General features: G+C 36.7%; 1 protein-coding gene across 4 annotated transcripts in view; it reads right to left on the bottom strand.

Annotated features, from left to right (window-relative positions):
- Positions 1-6,501: 6,501 nt before the first annotated feature.
- Positions 6,502-22,940, bottom strand: part of PLAG1 (pleiomorphic adenoma gene 1) — a 50,920-nt gene continuing 34,481 nt past the window's right edge. For 2 of the 4 annotated variants that reach the window (XM_011937564.1, XM_011937565.1), the window contains 3 exons: positions 16,790-16,888; positions 13,625-13,983; positions 6,502-13,101 (listed from right to left, as the gene is read on the bottom strand). In XM_011937564.1, coding sequence (XP_011792954.1) covers positions 11,841-13,101; positions 13,625-13,866 — 1,503 coding nt within the window. In that variant the 5' untranslated portion in view covers positions 13,867-13,983; positions 16,790-16,888 and the 3' untranslated portion in view covers positions 6,502-11,840. The remainder of the gene's footprint in view (positions 13,102-13,624; positions 13,984-16,789; positions 16,889-22,940) is intronic. The other 2 variants (XM_011937567.1, XM_011937566.1) reach the window with 2 other exon arrangements.

Below are 22,940 nucleotides of genomic sequence, written 5' to 3'. Positions count from 1 at the left end.
TTACACACACACACACACACACACATAATCCTTCATTCCTATTGTATGTAAAGGCCATAAACCCATAAAAGTTGGGAACTTTTTCTGAGAATTAACAGATTTCACAGCTTTTTCAGATGCAGGTATTATAAACCAAGGCAAATAAAATTACTTTCCAAGTGTATCATACTCCCAGGGCAACTAAATCTCAGATAGAACTTTGTAGTCTTACTGACTTGAAAAATCAGACAATACAGTTTGGAGGGAAAACAGCAGCTGGAAAGTAAAGGAGGAGGTGGGAATCCTGGAAAGCAGAGTGACTCAGAACAGGAGGCAAATTCTGTGTACAAACTTTGCCCGCATTTCCGACTCTTGTACCCATACAATGGGTAGACCCCAAGGGGCCAAATTTAGGCTAAAAGAATCTCTATATCAGAGGCTGGGCGAGGTGGCTCATGCCTGTAATCCCAAGCACTTTGGGAGGCCCAGGCAGGTGGATCACCTGAGGTCAGGAGTTTGAGACCAGCCTGGCCAACATGTTGAAACCCCGTCTCTACTAAAAATACAAAAATTAGTTGGGCGTGGTGGCATGCACCTGTAATTGCAGCTACTCGGTAGGCTGAGGCAGGAGAATCACTTAAACCTGGGAGGCAGAGGTTGCAGTGAGCCAAGATAGCACCACTGCACTCCAGCCTGGGTGATGGAGCAAGACTCCGTCTCAAAACAAAACAACAACAACAACAAACAGGAACATGTGAGCCATAGACAAGAGAAAAGGTGATCCGTGGGAAGACCCTGAGAAGAAGCAATGGCTGGGATCAGCAGAAAAGGATTTGAACATGATACTGAATGACATTAAAGTACGTGCTCACTGAATGAAGACATAGGAAATCTCAGCAGAGAAAGAGAAACGATAATAAAGAACCAAATAAAGATTATAGCACTTAATCCACCATCAGAATACATTTACATAGATGGTCATCCAGAGTTATGGGAAATAATAACGCTAAAGTTTGCTTGCAAAGTATTGGGGTTGTCCGAGAAGTGCCATGGGGGTGTGTGTAGGTGGGGGTGGTAAATGGGTCCATTTGTAAAGAACAGGGTAGAGAAAAGGAATAGGGAAGAATTAGTGTGTTATGGGGCATTCTCAATGGAGGAAAATAGTTGGTATTTTCGTCTACAAATGAAACAAGAGTCATGTGTGATAAGACGTAAAGAGCAGGGGAAGGCCGGGCATGGTGGCTCACACCTGTAATCCCAGCACTTTGGGAGGCAGAGGCGGACTGATCACCTGAGGTCAGGAGTTCGAGACCAGCTGGCCAACATGGCGAAACTCCATCTCTACTAAAAATACAAAAAATTAGCCAAGTGTGATGGCACTCACCTGTAATACCAGTTACTTGGGAGGCTGAGACAGGAGAATTGCTTGAACCCGGGAGGGGAAGGTTGCAGTGAGTGAGATCGCGCCACTGCACTCCAGCCTGGGCAACAGAGGGAGACTTCATCTCAAAAACACAAAAACAAAACAAACAAAAAAGAAAAAGCAGGGGAAAAGGGACTGTAGTGATTAAAGAGAGGAAAACATACAAAGGAACATAAAAGGGGAAGAAGTGGAATGATTAACAACTCTATTTAACTGAGAAAAATAAGGTAAACAAAAAAGAGAAACCATCCTTAAAGTAATAAGCACAGAGTAAGAGAATAAAATCAGTCTTAACTATGAATGAACTGAATAAACTCATTAAAGACAAAGACTGTTAGATTAGGTGAAAAATTGAAAACCAATAGTAAACTATCACACACAAAAAATTAAAGCAAAGGGTGACCACATCACAAATAGATGGTGAGATTTTTTGAGTGTCAGTTTGGTGAAGTCAGACTAGAACGGCTACAGACATAAGGGAGTCTCCTTTCAGTGGAGATGAAAGACTCCCAGCATGCAAATCCTGTGGCAGTACAGGTGAGACTCTGCAGGGAATGGGTGATTTCCTGGCAATTCCAAGTCCCCAGATGGATCCAAGAATAACAGGAGCATTTGAAGTGGGCAATTGCCTCAGTAAAGATGGGAAGGAGGAACTGCCCAGAGGAGGGGGAGCCTCAAGCACCATTCGCCTTTTAGAGAGCGGGCTGAATTTCCCATAGTTAAGCTCTTCCAGAACGGCAAGCAAATGAACCCCATCCTCCACCCTCCTCCCTACCCAACCAGTCTTTCTGAAGCCAGAATAACTTGAGTTCCAAAGGCTAATAAATTCAGCAAAAAGGAAACTAGGTGCCGATTTCACATATTGATATGAAGTCAAAAGTTTAAACAAAGTATTAGCATAGAGAATCCAGTAATGTGTCAACAACAAGCAGATAGTTCCCGGAATGCCAACCTGTTTCAACAAAGATGAAAACACCAATAAACGAAAGTAGAAAAACCTACATGGACGCATCAACAGATGCTGAAAAGGCATTTCCTAGAAGTCGGCAGCCAAACTCGGTAATTCTTGCTATTATAAAGGCGACCGTCTGTTCCGCTCGGAGGGGGTTTCTTAACAGGAGGGGCCGGATGCAGGCGTCACATCAACGCCGCCCCAGGTTGCACATCTCGGCCGTCTGGGTTGTCCCAGAGCCGCAGGCCCCGCACCATCCGCGTCTTCGGCGCGGAGCCCGCAGCCAGGTGCGGCCGAGACCCGCGCGCCCGAGGAAGTGGCGCCCCGGATGCCGGAGAAGGTTGGTGGGTACAGGCTGCCCCCGGGCCGGAGCGCCCACGCAGGGTGAGCTGCACACCTCAGAGAACTGCGGTGGGGGCGCCAGACCGCCTTGCTCCACGCCTGAGCGGGGCGCCCCGGCCCAACCCCTCGCCGAGGGAGGAGGGTCCAGGTGCCGCAGACTCTGAGCCCCTGGCCCGGCGTCCGCCGGGCAGGTCCTGGCATTCCTCTCTGGTAAGCCCTGTTATTTTGTGTGCAGTGTTTACAGAAGAAAAGATACTTCAGGAAACGATGTTACAGGAGAAACGCCTAGATTGTCCCCAAACTATCAGAGAGTATCTTATAAAAAAAAAAAATCATTTCAGTTAACCTCAGGAATGAGACATCAATGCCTATCGCCCTTATTAATATTTTTGGAGGTTTTAGTAAATGTAGTAAAACAAGAATATGAAATAACTGCCATGGACACTAGAAAAATGCTGTATTACTTTTGCTTTAAATTGCTCCCCAAACTGGATTTTCCAACTCGAACTCCATAGCACCTTGTTCTGTGTGGTTCCGTGTATGTCTCCAAAGGGTTAGCAGGGATCTTTTATTCCTTTGTGTGTGTGTGTGGGAGTGGGGGGTGGAGGGGAGAGCAGGGAGAGTGCTGGGGAGAGCAGGGAGAGGGAGGGGGAGATAGGAACTTGATATGTCAACCCTAGCCACTTGTATGATTATCAAATAGCCATTGAAAACATTTATATTACATTAGCATCAATCGCCTTCAAAAATACTTATTCACTAGCAAATTATCAATAACTTAGATTTAACCAAGTTATTGGTAACTCCCTGTTTATAACCACATTTATCTTCTGCTTTCTGGAGATGTCCATATTGATTTGATTTTTGCTTCTCTGGGTTATTTGTAATTAAAAAAATACAAAGCATGCTGAGTCCTTACGTATCAGAACTGTCAGAACTAGTCTTTTGCTTCAACACCTGGTTGACAACTTCCACACCTGGTTCAACTGACTTCTTTCAGTGTTTCAAGTAAGTCTCATTCTCTTTCAAATTGTAGGTCTCTGGGAACTGTGTATTTTTTCTTTTTATCCGTCTAATTCAGAGCTTAACGAGCCTTTGAAGTACAAAGGAGGATTAGAATCTTCGATGGCTCCCTAGTTTTGGTCCATTGTAGGGAACGCATTTAGTGATGATGTACCTGTGAAGAGTACCCGTGTAGCATCTCCTCACATTGATGCAGAAAACCAGAACAAAAGGAAGTTTAAGGATAACTATACACTCTTCAGGGTATAAAATATACTTTTCCACAGAATAGAGATGCCCCATGTCAAAATTATTTTATTAATTTCTAGTGTCAAATTTTGAAAAGCTTTTTAAAAAGTCTCCCAAGTATTAAAATGGCTGAGTCTTTCAGGGAAGCAAAGTTTGTCATTCTTCCAACAAATACTTGATTATCTGCCCTGTGCTTGGAACTAATGTGGATAGGGTTTTACCCTCAAGTTCTAAAAAATATATTATTCTGAGATGATTTAATCAACTGTATGTGGATAGGGCTTTGCCCTCAAGTACTAGAAAAAACATTATTCTGAGATGATCTAATCAATGCATGTGGATAGGGTTTTGCCCTCAAGTACTAGAAAATATATTATTCTGTTACCAACTGTATTATATGTTCAGAGGGAAAATAAATTACTGTTCAGTTAATGAGACCAGAAGGCTTTGTGGAAGAGAGAGAATTAAAAAAGGGGTGGAGGATGGATAATGGGTAAGATTTTGGCATGCGGAATTCCTGTGCAGGAGGAGAAATCCAGCATTCCAGGGATGGTGGACAACTGGAGGCAAAGGGACAGATAAGCACAGGCTCCAGTATAAGGAACAGTGAGTAACTGCTTACGAAAATGATGGAAAAAGGCAGAGGAGGAAATGGGCAGGTGCTATTAAGGATGGAGGAACATTTTCAGGGTCACTGACTAACTCAATAAAGCTAGCATATAGGAATAAATATGGACATATCATATAAAAGAATTTATGACAAAATACAAAAGTTGCACTTTACCACTGCAAACAATAATAATAATAATAATAATTTAACTGAGAAAGCTGGGGATGAGTTGAACTTACTGGCTGGAAGTTATTAGACAACATGGCCTTCAAGACACAGGGTTTATATTTGTTACAGTCACTGATCACCATTAATTCTGGGATGGGAAAAGCCGACAAAACTTAAAAATCTTTAAACAGGGCATCATGGCTTAGGTTATTAACTTCCTTACACAATGAACATTCCTAGGTCATAAGAATCTGTTTACAGGAACCTGCTTAAAAATATCAGGTGTGTGTGAATCTTAATATCAGATCAATTATTTTGAAACAGCAGTTTACTAACATTATTCCAGTAAGACTACTAGTTGCACTAGCAACACTTTGAAAGGAGCCTCAATAAATTATTAAAGTTCTCCAATGACAAATACAGTAAACCAAAAGTAATACCTTTCCAAAAATTTTAATACCATAAAGCAGAAAACCTTATGTGAGGGGCCTTTACTCTTCCCACTCTCATTCCCTCAAAACCCTAAGACCTTGACGGAGGTGTTATTTTAAATGGACTATCTGCCTGTTAAAAAAAAAAAAAGATTCAAATTTATAGAATTTTCCACTTGTGCATTTATAATACACATTGGTTTACATTTAAAGTATCTATCTATTGAGTAAAGCAAAGTTAGCCTGTTTACATAAAAAAAAAAAATGTTCATTTTCATCTGCAATAATGGCAGCCAAAGACTACAGTAAAAAAGATATTCTGTGCACTCCTTCATGGATACAGTCTCCATCAAGCACCATGCTCTTTTCCCATTCCTTTTCTCAAGCAGACAGAACCTGGGAATTTATGTGCTATGCTATTAACAGTGCATCAGGGAGAAAAGTATTTTTGTTTCCTTTAAGGTAAAACAAGCTCCTCGAAAGAATGGCAGTGACATATTCTGCAAAAGGCAAAAGAGCACAAGTATCTTCCTTCTGTGAAGTCCCTGAACTATTTCCTATGAATTTAAAACATATTTAGTGTTAATTCTAAGAACATAGAAATACTGCATTAATTTGCAGAAATTAAACAAGTGAAAAGAGGCGGGAATTGCCACACTGGAATTATGTTCATTTTCTTTACCCCTCTGGAAGTCGGAAAGTCAAAAAGGTAAGGGAAGAATTCTTCCTATTATACTCAAAGAGGTGCTATGAGATACATACAAATTACTTCTACAGTTGGTTCCTGGAAAGGTATTAACCAAATTTTTAGAATTAATACCTGTCTCGGAAGCTGTGTTGCTGACCATTTAGCAGATGAGTGTTAGCTGAAATATGTGTGTGATAGCCATTTTGGTCCACACAAATTGTCAAGAGAGCTTTCTTCAGCAAAATTTTAGGCAAATAGCCCAAAGCTAAAATTATTCTGAAAAACACATAAAAATATTCTGAAAGAATAATTTTAGTACTGACAAACAGTAAGTGTTCAATAAATGCTAAATGCCAATTTTATCTCACAGAAACAAGCAACTAATATCCTTTTTTCAATTCTAAACTCACCTGGATTAAAGTGTTGATGCATCATCTTTTGACTTTTTTTATTTACAATTTCTATCCTTCCTCTAAAGATACAAAAGTTTTAAAACAAACCAAAAACCTAGCTTTTACATTTCATTTCAACAATATTGTCCTAGAGCCAGCTATTAGAATATTAATCAAAGGAGAAAATATTTATAATTTGAAGAAAAAATGCGATAGCAAATAGAAAAGTATCATCTATTAAAATTTCAGGAAGATCTACATTATCTAAAGCCATTCTATAATTTTATTCATATATTTTGTGGAATTCACATATCTTATTCTTACAGCAAACATAACACTGTAGGCCACAAGAAGCTGCAGTACTATTGTTTAATTAGCAGCAAATTAATATTTTAAATCCGGTATATGGACAATAAATAGCCTGCTTCTTTGGATGTGAATGTTTAAAATGTAGTATCACTGCAGCTTCATAATGTGATTGCTATTTTACAGAGCTTATACACACACAAAAAATATGATCTTTGTCTATATTTTATACAAATACAACAGTAGTTTGTGAATACATTTTAAGTACATGATATACATGATAAGCCACTTGATTTCCCAATATTACAGAATAGCAATTTTAAATGCAATAAAAATATACAAAATTCGGCCTGGAATGCAGATTTTTTCTTTTCTATTTTGACTCAAAACTTTATCATTAGAACATTTTTAGAGTACTAGTCCAAATACTTTTTCATTAGCTAAAAATACAATTTCAGCAGTCCAGCTTATGTTCAGGTATGATGCAATCCGTTTCCTAATGGATTCCCAGTTTTTGTTAAATTCAAAGGGCTGTTAGTAACATACAGCATGTTCTTCACTCCACACCCTATTATAAAGCCCACTTTCCATTCTGAGTTACAGTCACCTTGTGGACAAAAGCTGGGTTTGTTCTGGTAACATTTGCATGTCCAAGATCTCCTTTTGCAAGTGCACATGAATACATTGTGGTGGTGTAAAAGTTTGTTAATGACAAATTAAGTCACAGTATAAAAATATATTGTACACTTTTACACCTAATGTAGTCCTTTTTCTATGGATAAAAAAATACGACTGAATGAGACAGAGAAGTTTGTAGCACCATGAAGAGTTGTAGCCCAAGTTACATTAGCAGCATGATCCAACATAATATTGAAGGAGTGTTTCTGAGAAGATAAACATTCATTCTGGTTCATCTGTACCACTGAAGCTTATACAATGAAGTGTTTTATACATTAGCAATAGTTCTGTGTCACTTCTAGGCTAGATAACATCAAAAGACACTGCCTTCCATCCTCAGAGGGTTCACAACATCATAGAAAGGGCCTAAGTGCAATCTGAGTGTGCCTTCACCAATGCTGGTCACATGATCTTCTTTTCTATGATCCCAAAGGAGCTCCCTATGGGTTTTTAGCACAAAACTGCACAACTTATGTAGATCTATGTGATCACAACAGACTATCTGTGTTGTAGACATGGCTGCTGACACAGTGTGAGAAAAACAAGGCAAGTTCAACTTAGGCACACATTTACCAGAACTAACAGCCAGCCATTGCTAATGACGAATACTAAACATTGAAAAGATCTCCTCCAATGTCACATGGATCTCAGTAGGCTAGAAGCAACTTGGGTGAACTGGTATTTTTCAACTTACGTACTGGGAAGACAGTGTGCTTTGAGACACGTAAACCTTGTAAAAAAATAAACCATTGTAAAACCTTATGAAAAGACACACACTGATTCTGTGCAATATAGCAAATTGATAAGAAAACACTGTAAAAATGTACCTGTTTAAAATACCATCTACCATTTTTGTACACAAAGCATTATATATCAAAGGCCTACATATATATCATCTAATGGCACTTGAAATGAATTATAATAAGTCTTAAAAGGCATAACCTATAAGAAAGTTTCTGTAAAGGTTTAGATTCATTTTGAAAGTGCTATATCTTGTAATATGTGTAGTATAGAGGTTGACCAAGCTCTATTTTTTAAAAAAATATTGGCCTATAATATGTGTATTGCTCACTAGATGAACGATCCTGAAAATATGTACTCTTTAACATTCATTATTAGCTTAATAAAGCAATCAGCTCTGGCTCATGTTTCAGTCAGTATATGGTTTTTAAAAACCGCTACTGTCCAAATTAACACAATATATCACTATATTCCACAAATAACTAAGAAAAATAAAGCACAAGCAACAAATAGGCAAAAATACACAGCTTGAAAGAAACACTAAATGAAATAAAAAAGCTGCACACAGAGTGATGCATAATCAGCCAGGACAACTGAAGTTTTAAAAAACTGAACTTGGTAATAGGATTTTAAAATGAAAGTTTTAACAGTGATCGATAACTATAAAGGTACTTGTATACATCAATGGATAGCATTGCTTACAGTGCCAAGATCCTTCCACACTCACATTTCCATGTTTGGTGACCTAACTTGTACACACATGTGGAAGTGAAACTGAATGAGGTTCAATATCTTGTCTGAGGTCCAAATTCTAAACTACTTTTATTTAATGTTAATCCCTTTTTTTTTTTTTTTTTTTTAAACCAAGCTAAGGCACTACCAGAAATTTCAAGGATAATGATTCTGGCCACTGGAGAATGAAAACAGCATTGGCAATACTTATTTTTAATCATATCTAGTTGACATAGAAACAAACAATCTTTTTCTAGGGGAAAAAAAAAGCCAATTCTGTGTTACATCCTTGTTAGAACGTTGTGCAATTCAAATAAGTGAGTCTGCCTCATCTTTAATAGAAATTCTCTCAAAACGGGTTTAGTGACCAATACAGTCAATTTTTAAAACAAATTAGCTGAATTCCCTCTTACTCTGAAGTGTTATTTCAAGTCTGTGGGGGCAGGAACAGGCAAAGAGGTGTACATATGAAAATTAAGACTCCACAATTTTAACACTGGTGCCCTGAAAGATGTGCCTCCATGTATTTGAATTTCAGGCAGGGCAAGATTTAAGAGTGTGTGTGTGTGTGTGTGTATTTATATATACACACACACACAGATACACACATATATGGCGCTATTCCCCATTTCCAAAATGCTTTAACTTAATAAATCCTGGTACTCCCTTTTTAAAATTAGCAGTGAATACAGCCTACTAAGGCCAATGTCTCAATTCACTAATTTGATGCCTTCTTAAGTAAATTTTAAACAGAATAAAGTAGTGCTTCCACACTTGCTATTTGTGATTTCTGTTTAAAAATAGGTTTTCTATTTGTGCTCTGTCACCAATTTTTTTCCTTTTATATGGTGATTAAAGCAATATTGAACACTAATCATTCAACTAAAGATTTAGGTAAGCAATCTGTTTCATAGAAACTAAAGGAAGCAGTAATGAAGCAGAGCGAAAAGCCTACTTTCAGAACAAATATTCTCCTAACCAAAAGCTAGGAGCAGTTTGAAAAATTTAAAAATGTACTTCCTTATTAACATATATAATTTTAATGCCTTTGGAACACACTTTTTTAATAAATGTAATTTTTCATAATAAAATTTAAATACGTAAGTATAAAAACTACTGCTCCTAGGATTAAAAAAATATAGGAGCATGATAAAATATCAGGAGCCAAAGCTCCTTCAGAGAGCAACTTTGATTCTATGAAGTGCGGTATGTGTGTGTGTGTGTGTATTTTATATATATATATATTGAAGCCCCCATTTACATTATTACAATTTACATTTCTCCACAAATTATACTACTCCCAAATATTTTAAATAACGTATTATATTCAGTAATCTGCACTCATTTTTAGAAATTCTTGGTAAACATTGCAATCTGCAGTGATAACTGGCCCTACAAAAAGGAAAGAAGTTTCCATATAGGGCTAATGAGTGCTCAGAAATATTTTTCTTTCTTTTTTTTTTTTTAAAGAGATATATACTCTTCTAAAAACCTCCCACCCTTGCCCCCGTCCCCAATGGAGAGGGTCCCAAAATAAGGTGTTAACAAGTGCTTAATAGATATGTTTCTTAGGTTAATGTCCCAACTGACCCTTAGAAAAATATATTAATTAGACCTTTAAGAAGATTATGTTGGTTGTCTAAGGTGAGGAAAAGCCTATAATTATTCAGTGAATATAATATATTCTCGATTGTTACTTTCATGTTAACCAAGATAGGCTTGTTTTACTTTACTTTGTTCCCCTCTACAAACTCAACTTATTTGCAACACTCCTATCATTTCCCAGAGAAGCATGAAAGTGGGATTTTACTGTATATATTTCTAGTCACTTAAAACTTTGTGGTAGTTCCTCAGGTAGTTTTCTAATGCATTTAACTTCAAATTCTCCATCCAAAAAATTGCAAGGAAAGACGGATTCACGTTGAATCAGAAAGATAACATGGGGGTAGGACTGTTGTTTTTGTTTTCTGCTTTTGGTTCTTAAGGGAAAGAAAAACGTATCAAATTCAACAAGAAATGATATAAGCAATATGCTTTCACTTTACTTCTAAAAAGTCCAGTTTTTAACTGTGGCTACAGGGGCCATGATCCCTAGACAAGTTCCCAAATGTAACCATGTTTTTCACATCTATCTTCCTGCTTAGAAGTCTGTCACCCATAGAGGCTGAGTCAGTCCACTCTGGGATAAACACACCTCATGGCTGCAGTTCCACAATGGCTCTAGATTATGGACTAACCATGGATCAACAATCAAAATAAACTGCTGGCTGTACTTGACCCACCCCTTGGATGTGAAAGGTGGAAAAGACTAAAGAGATCTACCTATGTATTGACTCTGAAGACCCCAATGCCATACACTATTACTATTATTAAATGAAAAGGTAGCATGTTAAGAAGGATGAAACATGACAAAATATCCTGTGTACTAATTTAGGGCCAACTATTAAGTGGCACGAAATGCCATGTCACCTAACAAAGAGTCTCTTTTTGCTATAAATACTGATGCTTTGTATTTAGGGTTTATTTTTCTTAAAGGCTCATAATAAAGATGGCAAATATTTTAGCCAGACAATAGCCAGTCTTCAGAATATACTGATCTGAAATTATGGTGTATCTAACAAACATCTGTTTTCTTCCCAAACTGGACTCTTAATTCATTTGAAGTACTTGATTATTAATCCATTTAGATGCTAGTAAAAAAATTTAAACCCTTTAGTTATTCACAAACATTTTATACAATTTACATTCTATTGCTAAACTTTTAATGAGCCAGATGTCAAAAGGTAGAGCCATTGTTATTAGACAAAAATGAAAATTTTAAGATCTAAAAGTAATTTGAAAATGGGATTTATAAAGGTTTACTACTAATAATGGCTTTCCTATATGGAAAAAAAAAAAAAACCAACCTCTTAAAATGTGACAATTGGCAGTGAATCAGGACAAAATACCCAGGTAAACATAACTGAACACAAATGGTTCCAAAGCTCATTTTAAAAGCTAGTTTCTATTTTATACTGGCTTAATGAGAATTTGTATTATACAAAAGCAGAAATTTTTATACTGTTTTAAAGTAGGCACTAAAATAAAAATGGTCATCTAGGGCACGGCTACACATACATTTCTGTAATAAATCCATGTCCCAGAATCCTACTGAAAAGCTTGATGGAAACGTGGGAGGGTGGTACTTGTGCTTAAACTGCTGGTGAAAGCTGCTGACAGTGAGTGCAGAGACCCAAGCCCTATAGTGTTTGCAGGATCCTGAAGATCCTGTGTTTGTGGGGGGAGCTGGGAAACAGAAGAATGTGCTTCTTCCTGGGAATAGCTCATTCCAAGGCTCCCCACTGATAGAGGATTATAGGGAGGACCATTTAAAGGTATGAAATTAAACAACTGAGAAAAATCCAATGCTGGTGTGTTTAGGGGGTCACTGATGGAGATAGAGCTTTTGGATAGGGAGAGGTCCCCTGCACCATCATCTAGGGACCCAATCTGAGGATCCAACCCTAGCTTAGATGATGACGATGCTTGAGAATCTTGGGATGAAGAGGGCACGCCACTTTGTAACTCCATCAGGTAACTCTCAATTTCCCCCTTTAATGGCTGTTCTTTTTCAGGAATAGAAATTGCATATGAGGTAGAACTGAACGGATATTTGAAAGAAAGGTGGTGAGAGGGATGAACAGTGTCCATATCTATTGGGCATGTCATTCCCAAAGGTAAAGTTGTGATCATTTGGTGGGCAGATCCCGAGCTCTGCATGGACTGAAATGGAGTGTTGTAGAGGTTTAACTGCAAAGTGTTTGTGAATGGCTTTGATAACAGTTCACTGGAAGGTAAGGACATCACCGGAAGGAGCTCGTCTTTTATAGGCACAGACACATTGCAGGTAAATGGGTCAAGGAAATCCACTGGTTCTGTTTTGACCTTCAGAAGCTCTTGATTGTGACTCTTCTTCATATGTCGAGTCAGGTGATCCTTTCGCCCAAATCTCTGTGCACAATACTGACAGAGGAAGTCCTTTCTTCCAGTGTGCACCACCATGTGTCTCCGGACATCCTTTCGGGTGTAGAACCGGCGATCACAATGTTCGCACTGGTGCTTTTTTTCTTTAACCCCACCAGACGACTTGCCTGCATGAGATTTAAGGTGCTCCAGAAGCACTCCCGTGCTTTCAAAAGTTTGCAAACATACCTTACAGGTGAGGTCACCACTCGTTGCGGCATGCAAGGCCAAGTGACGTTTAAATCCAAGCTTGGTATTGTAGTTCTTGCCACATTCTTCGCACTTAAACGTCTCTTTGTTAGGGTCATGTGTATGGAGGTGATTCTTCAGATGATCTTTCCGGTGAAACATTTTCTCACAATAATTACACTTGTGGGTTTTCTCAGGAGAATGAGTAGCCATGTGCCTTTAAACACAGATATAATCTATAAGTAGTTATCATGACAAAAATGGCATGTATTCACTTTTCAAATGGAAGCTAAACTGCTATGCTAACACAGAATTCCCTTAGTAATGGAAACTGTTTAACTTAATATATACCACAAGGATAGTTAATATACCTAATTACTGCAGAACTTGAGCCATTTAAGTTGCCACTTTAGTTTTTGCTGGTTTCCAGCTATCATTACAAAAGCAAATGAGCAAGACTGAATATACTCACGTAAACGTCCTTATCCTTTTCTTGTTGTAATTTCTTTCTACAAATGGAAATTCTACCCATTAAGCATTTTATTTTAAAAAGTTCAAAGACACTAACACATAAAAGTATGTGATTTAGAATACTAAAAACTAACCAATGTCTAATCTACTTAACATTTCCTCTCTGCAAATTAGCTGAAAAATGTGTATACAAATACATACGTTTACAATGGCTTCAAACAGCCAACATAAGAGAAAATATAATCTGAAAGACAAATAGAGTTTAATACCTTTGTAATTTGTACTTAGAAACAAAGGCCTTGGTGCAGTCTTGTTGTATGCACTTGTAGGGCCTCTCTCCTGTGTGAGAGTAGGAGTGAACCTTTAATTTCTCAACACTGTTAAAGGCCTTGTCACACAGTTGGCAAGGAAAGTTTTTTCTTGGTTTGGTTTCACCACGCTTACGTTTCCCTGAAGGGACTTTCTGGGTATCTCTTACTTCTGACAAATCACCAGGAATGACAGTGGCCATCGCAGCCTAAACCAGGCCTTCTTGTTGGACACTTGGGAACTGCCCAACTCCACTAAATGATATAGCTTTAGGTGGCTTCTCAAGTTTCATGTGGTCGTAAAAGAAAGCAAAAAGGGACTGGAAAAAAAAATAAGAAACAACTAGTTTGTAACTAAACTCAATTTTTAAAAATTTTATTTGCTATGTGATGCTTTTGAATTAAAAAAGAAACCAATAAAATGGATTCAGCTGGTCTAATGTAATATCATTACATTACATTAGAAACCCCATAGGTTTCTTTATATTTGTCAAAATACATAGAAATGCATTGCTCAGAATGAACAGTTCATACATACCCTGAAATTCCACTTGACACATGTTTTACTTAGGCATAGCAGTAGTGATTTCAGGAACTCTCATGAAGCATCAAAACATGACTCTAAAAAGTGGCATTATTAAGCTTCAATTTTTACAAAGGATGAGAGAACATAAATCTGACTAAAAATGTTTCAGCAAATATTTCAGTCTCTAAAAATCGGTTCGATTTGTGCATGTCAGCTCTAGTCAGACTGCATTATAGCAAAACAGAGATAAGCAATTGCAAACTCTTTTAGGCACCTTGTGAACCATCAAGTCTGTGGAAGAGGTACTTCACGCAGCGCAGAGACACTAGAGGCCTGAAAGAGTTGAATGCACCACCCAAAGTGATGTATTATACCAGTGTCATCATACTCTGAGGGATTCCTGAGTCAAGAGTAGAAATGATTCATCTTCCCAACAAATACTAATTCTTCAAATATTAAAACCTTTTGATGTTTTATTAGGTGAAGCGCATGGCTCTTTGTCATTTTGGGAGAAAGACATGGTTAATGTAATTTTCCTCATCGTTTTTCACATCACAAAAATTTTAGGCACACTGAGGTGAGTAGGTAAATGAGTCAGCAGGCATCCCCGAGAGCGGAGGGCACTGGCCTTTGGACACACCTGCACCCTGTGCAGCAGACCTGTGTGGACTTCTGACACGGCACACAACACATCATCAAAGAGGTGTTTGAGCTTGGCAAAAAGGTGTGTCAGAGTTTCAATTTGTTATTGGTGCTGCAAAAAACAATGAAATGTACATATTGTACAGCAAGGAGTATATCTTTTTAAACAAAAAATTTAAACATCAATTAAAACCTTTAAAAATTCATTGACAAAACATAGTAAATATTATTGACTCTGTTTCTAGGGTAAGAAAACCAACTCCTCAAAGATCCAATTGTTCAACGTTTGTAAAGGCTAATTGAGTGATGTACTTTTTTTCTTTTAAGACAGAGTCTCACTCTGTCACCCAGGCTGGAGTGCAGTGGGGCAAGCATGGCTCAATGCAGCTTTGACTTCCCTAGGCTCAAGCTATCTTCAAGTGCCTCAGCCTCCCGAGTAGCTGGGACTACAGGTACATGCCATTATGCCTGGCTAATTATTTTTTATTTTTTGTAGACACAGGGTCTCACTGTGTTGCCCAGGCTCGTCTTGAACTCCACGGCTCAAGCAGTCCTCCAGTCTCAGCCTCCCAACATGCTGGGATTATAGGCGTGAGCCACCACACCTGGCCTGTGATGTACTTTTAAGAGACCATAGAAATAATACCTGCAACCTCTTTTAAAAATATCTGATTTTTAAATTGAAAACTTGAATATGACTAAATGACTGTTATTAACTATTAATCAATTGATTTTTTCACCCTGCTACATGTTTAAAAAAAGAAAACCAACTTCCTTATATCACCTCGTTTTGGCACCAGACTGACACTGACACTTGCTGTCCCAAGCTACTACCAAGCTACTATTAGACTGACTTTCACGGATTCCAGTTATACTTTCACAGGAGCTCTAACTATCTACATTTTTGTAAAATTAACTGTATGTTACAATAGGTCTTACTGTATTTTAATGTAAAGGCTGTTTCTAAACAGGCAAAATACAGCAATTATCCACTTGCTTGATTAAAATGGTAAGGCATATGGGTAAGTTCATCAGTACTTGCTTCAAGTGTCTTTCTTTATTGGCTAGATAAAGGCAAGGCCTTTGTGCTACTCAAATGGTCTAAAAATCTGCCTTGCTGTTTAAAAGTGACATTAACACAATGCAACTGACATTACCAATGGTAACACACGTTCTTTTTGTTTTAGATTTTCTGGATCTCAAGGACTTCTTGCTCTTTTTCTGTTATATTCTCATTCAAAAGCTAGCTCCTCTGCCTCCCTAGGAAATATCTAAACAGCTATTCTGCTGTGACCAGTAATGACACTATAAACTGGCATAAAGCATTCTACCAAGGCAGGAAACAAACTTTAATTTTCATTATTTGATTTCCTAACCTGATACTTTTATGCACCTATTTAGAACATCGTGGGAAACAAGTTGATCATTTCACAACTGCAAAATCTACATGAAATGCAAAGTATCTGAATCCCTGTATATAAGTAATATCTGAAAATACTTCAAAGACTGGTCATATTTGCCATTGTTTTATAAAATCCAACCATAACGGGCAGAGAATTCCAGTTAAGAAAAACAACTTCTAAGTTATTAAAAAAATTACTAGAAGTGCACCAATATGCAATATACAAACATTTGATTGTACTAAAATTGGTGATAATGAATATGTAGTAACAAATGAATTCTGTTATCTTTGGATGTACATACTGAGCAATGAAGATTGCACTGATTTCAAATATTACACTTTTCTAAGACCAGCTGAAATTTTTTCATGGCTGATAACACCTTTTTATTTTAGTATATTACAAAACTCAAATTAATTATCATAGGTGCATTTCAAACTATAGGATAAGGTTGTGAGCTCAAAATCTAATAAAAGACCACGTTCATAATATGCATATCAGTCAAATACTTTAAAGGTGCATGCACAGAATTACAGTGATTTTCAGTTCAATGCATACCTGATTACAGATGGAAAAAGCCTCAGACTTTGATCTTAGCCAGTCCCATTGACTCTTCGTGGAAGAGAGTGGAATCCAATCCTTCCCATTTTGGCCAATCTATGAAAAAAAAGTGAAAATGGACTATCCTCTAAATGGAACCGGTGTGTAAATGATGGAAAATACAGGATAAGAGAACTGCAGTTTCATGGCACATGCTTACATTCCATACTCTGCTTATGAGTCATGCATTAATTTTCACCAACTACATATGTTTATTAGGTCTAAGCACATTTACATGACCAAATAAATGCATAAATAAAAAGTATTACCTAGATAAATAGCAATTTGTGATGCTGAATGACTCCCCACTTCTTTCCCAAATTTATTATTTCTAAAATCTGACTTACCTACTGAAATGGATATTAGGCCTACTGTTTATAAACCAAATGATCAAAATTTTATTGTTTATTAATATTATGGAAGTGACAATCTTAGGCCCCTTTCGGAGGGTGTATCTGGAGCCACCCAAAGAACAACAGGCTCCCGGTGAAAGCACTCACGCCCATACTGTGCACACTAGCACAACTGGGGCTTCTCAGAGCTACACTTTTGCTATCTGCAACACCTGCCAATTTATTTTTCAGGATGCTGCAAGGATGGCTGAAATGTAGCAACAACTCTGTACTCTTTAGATTTCAAAAGCATGCAAGAGAAGTTAAATATAGATTTGCTACAGAAGAAGGGGGTGTTAGGAAGAGAGCATCATTTGATTTAAGAGGTCATTGTTGAAAACTCTTAAAGTAGCTTATAATGTCTATCAGTAGTATGATCATTAGTAGACTGAGATCACACACAGAAAAAAATCTGTTAATTCTTGATCGTACAAGTAAACATGAAAAGAATAATGGTCAAAAGTCAGAATAATCTAGAATCATCTATTGTAGAGAGCACAAGGCATAAGAGATCAGTAAACTCTGAGTATTGTAAAGATGAACATTCAGAAATCATGATTATAAAGGGATAATTAAATCAAATAGTTAAAATATAATAACAGACATGTTAATGACAGGTTAAATAAAAATAACTTTCAAATTCTTAACACAAATCTAAAAATGTCCCCTGTGATAAAACTTTCATTCTTGAAGAATTTGATGATATCTAAATAAAGTATTTAATAGAAGGCATTCAAGCATCATCATAAAAATGCCAAGGGTATATCTGAAAGCAGCAGTTTTTTATAGTTTAAAAGACAAGAAAAGCAAAAATTTAGACCTATAAAAGATATTTTAAACATTAAAGCAAAAGCTCCATTCTTTTGTAAAGCACAGGACATGCATAAATGGAAGAACGGAATTCTGCACATCAAAATTACAAAATAATAACATTAACTTTGTAAATACTTACTTGCCCAGGGCACATACTGAGTTTTTTGTAGGGTAATTAAGAATATGAAAGACCATTTTGTGTCATTATGTTATTTTAAGAATATAAATACCTGACACGTGTGGAGTGTTTTCATCTCTATTATCTCCCTGGAAGTCAATGAATCTGAGAGGTGGATGTGTTTACCATCATTGCCATTTTAAGGTGAGAGGCCCACAGAAGATGAACAACTTGACAGCATATGTGTGATAAAGAAGGGATGAATGCCCTAAAACCACGACTTCACTTTTTTTCTACTGTTTTCTATGACAAGGCAGGTTAGCAAACCAATCTGCAAGTGGATAAATCCTGTCACTACACTTAAAAGATCAAAAGAGGGGATAGTGCCTATTTTCTCTTTTAGAGCTGCCAAATATGCCAAATATCCAAAAGGAAATAAATTTAAGACTTAAAAAGTTTAAAAGACAGTTTATAAAGTCAGTTTTAAATAATTTAAACAACTGTTAATGTAAAGTAATAGCTAATACATCTGTCTGAGTGGATAACGATTTGGGCAGAAACAAATTGAAAACCCAAGTTAACTAGGAAACAATAAGTTTATGTATTTTTTCCTTTAGTCTCCAATCCATATAAATTTTATTGCATGCTCAAATACATTCATAAAATCTTTATTTATGCTTATTGTTCAATGGCATTTTACAATAAAAAACTTCAGCATCTAAGTATTTCAACAGTTTGAAATTATGTATATTGTGACATATTCCAATAGTTTAGAAATTACTCATGCTATATATTTTACAGTCTAAAATAACACAGCCAATCATTTTACTTTATTTTATCCCAAAATATAATCTCGAATTTCTTAATTTCCCTAACTGAACCTATTTTGAGTTCTTATGAGTTGCCAGATACTTTCAAAGTTCTGCTAAATATTTCCCTCCAAAAAAGAAAGCAGGACTGGTTAGAAATTATTCTTTGGATTGATATAATAAAAATTGAACAGTTTGTATTTATGTAATCCTAACTGAAAAGTTAGATAGATTGGTTACTGTGCTTTTCAAGTGATGAAAATTCTTCTTTGCCTTGGTCTGACGAACTGTGAATCAAAGTAGAAAATACATACACCCATTTCAAATCACTCTGTGATGAACAGCAGTTCAGAGTACCCTTCTAGTTTTTGTTGGTACCAGAAGCAGCATTTTTTTCTAGGGCAACTTTGCATACAGAAACAATAGAGTACGGAGTGTTTGTGCACACACACCCAGGTTTATCTTCTGATGTTTTACATTATTCTAAAACAGTGACTCATATAGAAAACTAACAAGCAAAAATGAGTCATACAGCAGAGGGTCTACTAAAATCAGTTCCTATGAGATGCCAGCAAAAGAATAGGCCTGTATTAAAACTGCATCTATATTTTAAATTCCATAGTTCTGATAATCATTTTGCTAAGAGCTGTGAATTTTTTCACTTACCTGCATCAATAATTATTTCATATTTAAAAGTCAAACATAGATTTTGCTAATTAAGGGCAAATACCATCAAGCATCAAAGCTTTATTCTCCTTTATGCTTATAAGATGCCTTTAGTAAGTAATTCAGAAGAATTCAAAAAATTTCCTTAAAAGAGGTTTTTCATATAGAGTAAGTAAAGTAGGTTGCAAAAGGAAACTTACCAGTTTTTAATATTGTAATTTACATGTATGAAACACAAGAGAGTTTTGAATAATGTGAAATCTATTACTAAGATAACAACTGAAGGCAGTCAGTTTTAAAGTAAGAGCAACAGTATACTTAGAACATTTTTAAGAAACAACTTTGGTGTTTCTGTATAATTCGTAAATTTTTATAGCATTCACTTTCCATAGGTCTGTAAAATCACTTATCAGTGAAAAATAACAGAAAGAAAACTATCTTATAAAAACCTAAGAATGAAAAATCAACTGCAGACAGTACAGGGGCAGAGAGGTTGTGCCAGTTTTATTCACTGTTGTTTCCCATAAAAGGCAGTTAAAATAACTGTTGAATGAATGAAAAAAAATTAAAGCAGGGCCAAATGCTTACCAGCACCACAATGACCTACAGGCTTGCTTAGTCATCGTAATAGACATGAGACAGAATGTACAGTTGGCCCTCTGTATTTGTGGGTTTTGCATCCATGGACTCAGCCAACCATGGATTGAAAACATTTTTTAAAAACTGCATTTGTATTGAACATGTACAGACTTTTTTGGTCATTATTCCTTACACAGTACAGTATAACAACTATTTACATAGTATTTATATTGCGTTAAGTATTATAAGTAATTTAGAGATGATGTGAAGAGTTCATGAGAGGATGTGCATAAGTTATATGCAAATACTATGCCATTTTATTTCAGGGACTTGAGCATCTGTGAATTCTGGTATCCCAGGGAAGTCCTGAAACTAAATCCCTCATGAATATCAAGGGACAACTGTATATATCTATATTCAAGTCAAAGATAATGTAGTATGAACAAAATTTGGTCCAACAAATTGAATAAGCTAATAGAACAGTATTTTTTTTGAAACTAAGCAGCTATTTGAAAAGTCTTAGATTAAAACAATAGCAATTGTAATAAAAGGTTATCTAAAAATACTTATTTTGCCTCAGAAAACAAGCATTCTCTAACCTTAATACCAAGAAATCAACTAATACCAGTAGATAACATCAATTTGGCTCCCATTCCTAATAAAAATTTCCAAAGTGAAAACATGCCTGATGCCTGCATTAGTCCTTGGTATGGGGCAGGAAGGACAACGAGACCCTCAGTTGGGGCTGCTGGTCCCTACAGAGGGGAACAGAAAGGAGCTGGAGCAACTACTGAGAAGCAGGAGACATAGCCAAGACAGGTACCTAACTCGCCTGAGTTACAGCAGGTCCTCAAAAATGCATTTTATAACTGGAATGTGGAAAACTCAGTATTTACTTTCCTAAATTAGATGTCATAGTTAACTAAAGTTAATCAAAAATAAGGATGCCCTTTTTGAATTATTGTTTTATATTTTTAACTCATTTTGAGCAATTCATTAAAATATAGTTCATCTTTTTGAAATTTACCATAAAAATTAGCCTTACTAATGTTTAGGAATGTCTTATATTTAGCATACAACTATTTGAGAAGTGAGGGGAAAAATGGCATAACTTTTTGTGTAAGAACCAACAGGAAAAAGTCAATGAATTCCAAAGTGGAATCAGGAAACCCCAATGTCAGTTCTCTTATCTCTACAAGTAGGATGTTCCTTTTCAGGCCACTCATTTTCTAGAGTACCCAGAGAGAATGAATAGATAACCCAATGAAGAAGGAGTATCAAGTAAATATCCCCCAATTCAGACATATTTTCCTTGGTTATTTATTTTATAGAGCAAAAATGCCATGTTAAGTTAAAAAGTGTTTTTCTCTTTTGAAAACTCCTTTTTTTTTTTTTGAGACAGGGTCTCACTCTGTCACCCAGGCTGGAGTGCAGCGGTGCAGTCTTGGCTCACTGAAACCTCCAACTCCCAGGTGTAAGCGATTCTCGTGCCTCAGCCTCTGCAGCAGCTGGGATTACAGGCATGTACCATCATACTAGCTAATTTTTTGTATCTTTAGTAGAGATGGGGGTTTTGCTATGTTAGACTGGTCTCCAACTGCTGGCATCAAGTGATCTACCCGCCTTGGCCTCCCAAAGTGCTGGGATTACAGGCATGAGCCACCACACCCAACCGAAAGCTCCCTTCTAATGATCCATAACTAAATGGATCTAAATGATCCACTTCATTTTAACTGCTATGTGGGGTGGGGGGTGTGGGTGGGGGGTTCCCTATGATTGTGTATTTTTATCAAAATAAAAAGACTTAAAAATACAATGGGTGGTACAACACTGAGATATTTTCATTTTCTTCACACAGGGCCATTAGTATTTTCAAAGAGGAAATGAAAAAGAAATTGTGCAAAAGGGAAGCAATGATGCTTCAGAGAGCAAAGAAGGGCAATTATATCTGAATGCAAAGTAAGATTACTTAATCAGTACTCTATTTTCAGATAATTTCTTGTGCTTTTTTTTTTTTCTATAAAACAGTCCCAAAATATTGGTGATCTGGGTCCGATTACAAAGTAGGTAGCCCACAGGTCAGTTCAATCTGAAAACTGCATGTATCCGAAATTGTGGTAAGTTATTGATCTTATTACCAGTAACTGCTTAAGTTTCTGGGGGTACAACAAAAAGGTTTGACACCAACTATAAAAATGTTCACAATGAAGGACCCTAAATGTCTGGAGAACATGCCTCCATTCATGTATAGTTAATTGCCTAATGCTCTTAAAATCGCAAATACAGAATAATCCAAATTTCATGTCTGAACTGTCAAGCACTCATACTGAATCTGTCTATAAATTCAAACAAAAAGGCAGACATCAGACACTTTATAAAAGTGCTAAGGAAAGAAAGTTTTACTTAGCTATAAATTTAAGTTTTACTTAGCTATAAAAGCTCAAGCAGAGAATTAGTTTTAAGCCATCTCAAAGTAAAGTGTACTTTAAAGACGGGCTTGTGCTATGGCATAAATGTTGTATATGTGCTAATGCTTGAGTAGCACTAAAAAATGTAATGAAAACAGAATTTGTGGCCTGGTTCAGGTCTGCACATACCATCCATCTATCCTCCCTAAGTTATGCCCATGTGGATGTCCAGGATAAAATCACTTCTAGAAACAACCATTTCTATTTATTCCCACATAGTTAAGGTTAAACAGGATCAGTTCTAGGCAAAACCGTCTTGTCAAG

Source organism: Colobus angolensis, unplaced genomic scaffold (genome assembly GCF_000951035.1).
Source record: "Colobus angolensis palliatus isolate OR3802 unplaced genomic scaffold, Cang.pa_1.0 Scaffold166, whole genome shotgun sequence".
NCBI classification, from domain to species: Eukaryota; Metazoa; Chordata; class Mammalia; order Primates; family Cercopithecidae; genus Colobus; species Colobus angolensis.
This window is presented reverse-complemented; position numbering and strand designations above follow the sequence as displayed.